The sequence below is a fragment of the Penicillium verrucosum genome (assembly GCF_028828655.1).
Source record: "Penicillium verrucosum strain IBT 35672 chromosome Unknown utg000001l_segment0_segment0, whole genome shotgun sequence".
NCBI classification, from domain to species: domain Eukaryota; kingdom Fungi; phylum Ascomycota; class Eurotiomycetes; order Eurotiales; family Aspergillaceae; genus Penicillium; species Penicillium verrucosum.
Window position 1 is genome coordinate 14,226,168 of NW_026643210.1, and position 6,122 is coordinate 14,232,289.

Here is a 6,122-nt window from a genome sequence, read left to right on the forward strand (position 1 = left end):
ATATCCCAACTCAAGACTAGAAGCATATGAGCCCCACCTGGCGGATTATCCACCATGTTCATAGACTATGGCTGTATTTTTCGTGATATAACACGCATTCACATCCGATTTCATGATACACAGCCTTCACGGCGACTATTGGAATTATGTCATAATACCTAGATAAAGCAATCACTGGATTAACAATTCAATGTCACAAATTTTACAAATTTTACAAATTTTACTAAATTTGGCCTTGATTCGATACCGCATCTAGTGTCTAAGCGACGGCCTACCCACACTGCGGGGTCGGATAGGCATTGTAACGCGGGCGGATGGGGAAGCAGATTTAAACCTTGGGGTTATGATAGACACGTAACTTACATTACGACGTCGTGGATTATCTGTACCGGACAAGGTCCGGTTACAAATCCCCGCTCAAAGGGAGATAATAGTTCCAGAAAGACAAATCTAGGGGATAATCCCCAGCAGTCGGTTCCCGCGCGTTGCGAATGCGTTACTGAGCAATCTGATGACCGGAGGCTAGAAGCTAGTCTCTATTTTATCCTAGTCTTTAGCTCCTGTATGTGAAGTTGTCTACTATTTCTTGAAAAGTCCCCAGCTATTGAATGACTATTGCAACAAAAGCCTAGCAACATCGCCCACAAACCGAATTGACATCATGTCGAAAGCGTCTGGCCTCTGTGATCCAAAATTCTACGGTCTCAGGAAAATCCTCGAGGGAAACGTGGATTCCGGAACGGAACTCGGAGCATCACTCTATGTCAATGTTGGAGGCAAACCTGTCGTCGACATGCATGCTGGTTTTATGGATGAGCTCAAAACACAGACATGGACTGAGCACACTAAGACGGCTGTCTTCTCCTCCTCCAAATGTATCACCAACCTAGCCGCTCTAGTTTTGGTCAGTCGTGGGCTTCTCGATCTTGATGCAAAGGTATCCAAATACTGGCCCGAATTTGCTGCCAACGGCAAAGAGGGTATTGAGGTCCGTCATTTGCTGAGCCATTCCTCGGATTTATCTGGTTGGGATGAACACATGACAATGGAGGGAATTTACGACCTTGAAAGTTCGGCAAAGCTCCTAGCAGCGCAAGCTCCGTGGTGGGAACCTGGCTCAGTTTCCGGGTACCACGCCATTACACAAGGGACGCTGATTGGCAAGCTCGTAAAGGAAGTTACCGGAAAGTCGCTGAAAGACTTCATCGAGGATGAGCTTGCACAACCTCTCGGAGCTGATTACTCTCTCGGTGTCAAAGAAAGTGACTGGCACATTGTGGCACCAGTCGTCCCATTACCCAATCTGCCATTTGCTTCCAACCCAGACCCTGACAGCGTAATGGGCAAGACACTGAAATCTCTCCCACTGAAAGCCGAATACTTTAACGAACCACCGTTAAGGCTGGCCGCTGTTGGTGCCTCTAACGGCTATGGAAATGCACGGTCTGTTGGCAAAATCATGTCTGTTATATCGCTCGGTGGGCAGGTTGCCGGGAAGGTGTTTCTCTCCCCAAAAGGCTCTCGACCGCGTCTTTCAGGTGGAGGTTGATTCTATTGACCTTCTTGAAATGCGACGCTACAAGTGGGGCCCAGGCTTCGCCTTGCCAGTTGAGGACGACCCCAAAATCCCTATTCCCCAGGGTAACATCTGCTTCTGGGGTGGCTGGGGTGGTTCTATAGTGATAATGGATGCCGATCGTAAGACGACTATCTGCTATGTTATGAACAAGATGGGCGAGGAGGATGGATGCTTAGGTACGGACCGGACCTGGGCGTACGTTAAGGAGATCTATCGAGTATTACTAGAATTGGATTCCTAAGGCCACTACGGGTGACAGGACCAAATAGTCAGCTAGCTCTCTCTCCTTCTCTCCCTCTCTCTGTGAGGGTTTCCCTTGGACTGCATCACTGTCTATTCCTCCCTTCATCGATAGGAATAGAATTAGTATTACCCACCCTGCCACAAAAGTAAATAGTTAGAAGCAGAGATACCGTACCTCCGTTAGTTAATGTATCTTGTTGGTCAGCCTACCCTTTATGGTGACCAAATAGCGGTTAGTGCGAAGGGAAATTCAGGAATAGTCATAACACCTCTTGTAGTACCTAAAAGGATTGAGAATTTGAGAAATCTGTGACTTACGGCAGTAGTGTCATTACAAGCTGTTACGGTCAGCGGTTAGCTCTATTACAATAACACATATTATACCCTATTCCATCCCCGACTACTACTATGAATAATTGGACATGAATAGATTCAAAAGAACACGATACACTAAGGTTGACCTTATCTCCGTATGAGAGGCCGGATATCATCACTAACGATAGCCATCTCATCTTAAGAATGTAAAAATCCCCTTCACCCAATATCTCGGATGTAGATATGATTGCGCTTTGGATCATGAGTTACGCCCAGGCAATCCATTTGGCAGAGCAAACCCACCCATATCTCTGAGGAAGGTAAACGCACGCTTCATGAATTGAGACAAGTCTTCCCCTAGCCATTGTGGAATAGCACTGTTCCTGGTAAACTCCAGTTCTTGCTGGAACCTCCCGGAAATCTGGACATATTAGCTTGTCACGATTCGGATAAAGCAGGCTTTCATCTGCCACATACCAATGTACATGCTCCACTTTTAGAGTCGTCGACGGATGACCGTACAATTGCACGCGCTACCATCTCCGGAGTGTTGGTTTCAAGTCCGGCAGCTTTCCATTTCTCCGTTATCCCTGTCGTAATTTGAGTTGGAGTGAAGAACGGTGCAATTCCTTTAATCACAATGCCGTGTTTCTGTGCAGCTTTCTGCGACGCTCGTAGTAAGCCGATTACTCCGTGTTTCGAAGCAACATATGCCGCGACCCCAGTGTCTCCGAAATACCCTGACGTGGATGCTACTAGGATAATAGCAGGCAGTTGTTTTGTATCGTTTTTGGACGAAGAAGACTTTATGTAATGCATACCAAGCCTTAAAGCTGGGAGGCAGGATGTTAGTGCAAGGCTAGGTAGAGAAGAGAGAGCTGGGGAGATACTGTTCAATGTTCCTTTCAAGTTAACATCGATGACACGAAAAGCCTCTTCCGACTCCCTTAAATTCCCTCCGTTGTCCATGTTTTCCATACACAGTGTTTCAGTTGATTCCATAATTGCGGCATTAGCTACCACAATATGGATGTCCCCGAAAGCTTCCACGGTACGCTGGAAAAGTTCGTTCATTTGTTGCCAGTTGAGAACATCAACAGGAATATAGGTTGCTTTGCGGGGATGAGGTAGGGATGCAATCACATTTTGTGCTTGATCTTTAACCGCGTGTATGTCGGCAAGAACAACATTAGCACCATGTTCGTTGAAGACTTTAGCTGTAGCGGCGCCAATTCCCCCAGCGCCCCCAGTGATGATAACGGTTCGAGATGCGACTCGGTCCAAAATCCGCTGGTCAAAATCCATTTTGATTCGACACGTCTCTTCCACCATGAGTGTAGGAAAGAATAAGTGGTACTTTGATCACTGAAGCGTTGAAACAAAGACCGTTTAGAAATCTTAATAGTCAGGGAAGTCTCAACCGACTTGCGCCCACTGCTCTTTATACCTGAATAGCTTGGTCCGGGCTTAATCAAGACTTACCCTCCCTAGTCAGAATTCTGTACTTGACAGGAGAAGTATCTAGCCTGTCTGTCATTTGTCCAGGTGGTCCAGTTGAGCAAGACTCGCCGTGTATCAAGACCCTGCATGCTTTTTAATAGGTACGGAACGGCGGAGGTTCTCCGGAGATAGGCCAGAGTCAATACTGCCAAGGGACCCTCATTTGAATCTCACTAGCCTGGATTTTAAATTCGGACGAAGCTCCAACTCAAGTCATAAGTGGGACACGGACGTTTCTCGGAGCTTCCGGCCGATCTCAATGGCCATTTTCCATGCAGAGTTATTAAGACGAGACGTTGGCAGAGTAATCAAATGGTGAGAGTGATATTTGAAGTATGCGCAGGCATGAAGATTTTCATATCTCCTGTGCCTTTTTCATGACGTAGCGTCTTCTCTCAAAAGAGTGGTTGATTTTATTATTCACATGTGTTGTTGTGGGCCAGAAAGTGGGGAGAGAGTCTGTACAGAGGGACTGGTGCCTAAGGCATCAACATTCAGGCCTTAGGCCACCACCACAACAACAAGAAACCAAGCCTTTGAAGTTCAGATACTACGTACAAATCTCAAAGTAAAAAGAAACCAACCACGCAGTTGGGTATGTTCGAACGTTTGGAATTGACAATCCGGCTTTCTTTGTGCCTGTACAATTCTAGGCCGGTTGGCTGTACAAGGTGAAGTAAAAAGTATGCTAACTATATGAAACTTGACCATAAAAGGGAAGAAATATCAGCATCCTTAGCAATTGAAGGACTACAAGGGGCGGCATCCTGCAGGAAACCTAGGGCAAAAATACACCATTGTCGGTGTTCAGATGGCACAGCCTGCTGCAGCCGACTATCAGCATGACACCGAAAGCAGTACGTAATGAGCAGTTGTCCAAATAGTCTGTTGTTTTTCAATGGATAATCAGTACCCTTGTTGATTATATTATTGGGTAAAGAGGAAACTCACTGAGCACAGATATTGAACCTTAAAGGCATACAAGCCCTCATCGTATTGAGCACTTTGATAATGGGCTCCCATCTGTATACACAGTGAAAGATCTCCGTACAGCGCTTTAAATCATCGATGCTTGTATCTTCGGGATTGCGTAACACCCTGTAACTGTGGGACTTAGTACAAATTCCAAATACCTCACTAATCGCTTTTCTGTTGTGTTTGTTTTCTTACAGCAAAGGTCTCCCAAAATGATACATCGCAGACATGTAACGGGCGCGGAGCCAATAGACCAGCAGAATATCTTTGGCGGATTCTGGGGGAGCTAGATTTGTTTCATCGAATTGAATGGGAGGGGGAGTTGGGCACGCCACTGTTCGAGCTGACGCATTAGTTCTTCTTCTAGAGAAGATAGCGAGTACCGCTCTTCAGTGTCTGTATTTGTTAATATCACGTTTGGATTTAAAGACATGAGACACCCGTACTTGTGAAAAAGAGGCAGTTACTGGTCCTCGTCAGTAGTATCCTGAGTGCGGCCTGGGCCAAAAAGTAGTAATGATAGAGAGAGTCATTCTCTTCTTCAATCATGTTATACGTATTTACAAAGGAGGGCTGCTCAAATTTCAAAAACCTTGGCAGAGGTACCCGGTCGGATATTTCTTGTAACCCACTGTCAGGCAAGCTTAGCTCCTTGGTCACGACAGACTCAGACATCAAGGCAATCCAAAATAGTCGAGATTGCATGTCTGCGACCCAATTGTCGTGAGGAATAGGCATGCTGTGAATAATATGATTAATTCGCGTCTAAAGCCAAGTAAAGATGCAACTCACGTCTTCCACAACATAAGGCAGCAAGTAGATGCCTTTGTCGTCATAGACCACCAGTCTACTGGACGATCTAGCTGGGAATAGAAAAGGCTAAAGTCGAAATTAGTAGAACCTCTCTGTATTTTGAAGGAACATACCCGGCAAGAAGATAATATTGACAACTTTGAAGGCCATGATCATTGATAAGCCAACCAATTCGCCTTCGAGACTCGTTGAAGAACATCATAGCGGATAATTCTGTATCAGAATTCTCACCATGGCCAGCAAGATTCATATCTCTCCGGCCCCGGCTAACATGCTCCAATCCAGCCTCTGCCAGAGCTTTTCGACCCAAGAAGCCCAAAGCCATCACGACAAGCACCACGCAGCTCTCAATATCATTGCCGAAATTCCCATTTATTGCCGTTGAAAGGGTTTGATGCTGATAGAAAGTCCGATCAAGTATAGGATTGGTTAGTTGAAATGTGGAAAAATAACTGTCGCCCAATTCTTTAACCATCGAGACTGTGAGTTTGGTAAGGAAATCGGTGGGATTTTGCTGAGTCAGTGATGGGAAACTTTGGTGGAGTGGTGCTCTTTTGGATTCAAGAGTGATGGCATAGTTCATACCACACTCAGCTAATATCATTTGGACAGAATCTGGCATCATTTTAACCACACCACTCCAAGACATGACCTGATGAGCACTGAATGGAATGACGGTAATTCCTGGGTGGTATTC

At 45.8% G+C, this 6,122-nt stretch overlaps 3 protein-coding genes across 3 annotated transcripts; 1 reads left to right on the forward strand and 2 right to left on the reverse strand.

Annotated features, from left to right (window-relative positions):
- Positions 1-661: 661 nt before the first annotated feature.
- On the forward strand, positions 662-1,820 carry N7516_005262 (serine hydrolase domain-containing protein; the record flags this gene model as incomplete). Its single annotated transcript, XM_057217982.1, is given in 2 exon segments — positions 662-1,498; positions 1,518-1,820. The coding sequence occupies 2 exon segments, from the start codon at positions 662-664 to the stop codon at positions 1,818-1,820; spliced, it is 1,140 nt and encodes a 379-aa protein (XP_057079865.1).
- Positions 1,821-2,396: 576 nt separating this feature from the next.
- Positions 2,397-3,469, reverse strand: N7516_005263 (uncharacterized protein; the record flags this gene model as incomplete). Its single annotated transcript, XM_057217983.1, has 3 exons — positions 2,397-2,558; positions 2,615-2,892; positions 2,959-3,469. The coding sequence occupies 3 exons, from the start codon at positions 3,467-3,469 to the stop codon at positions 2,397-2,399; spliced, it is 951 nt and encodes a 316-aa protein (XP_057079866.1).
- A 1,810-nt stretch (positions 3,470-5,279) lies between these two features.
- Positions 5,280-5,750, reverse strand: N7516_005264 (uncharacterized protein; the record flags this gene model as incomplete). The annotated part of the gene is made up of 3 exons (XM_057217984.1): positions 5,280-5,351; positions 5,405-5,471; positions 5,539-5,750. 3 exons carry the CDS (start codon positions 5,748-5,750, stop codon positions 5,280-5,282), a joined length of 351 nt encoding a protein of 116 aa, XP_057079867.1.
- Positions 5,751-6,122: the final 372 nt, after the last annotated feature.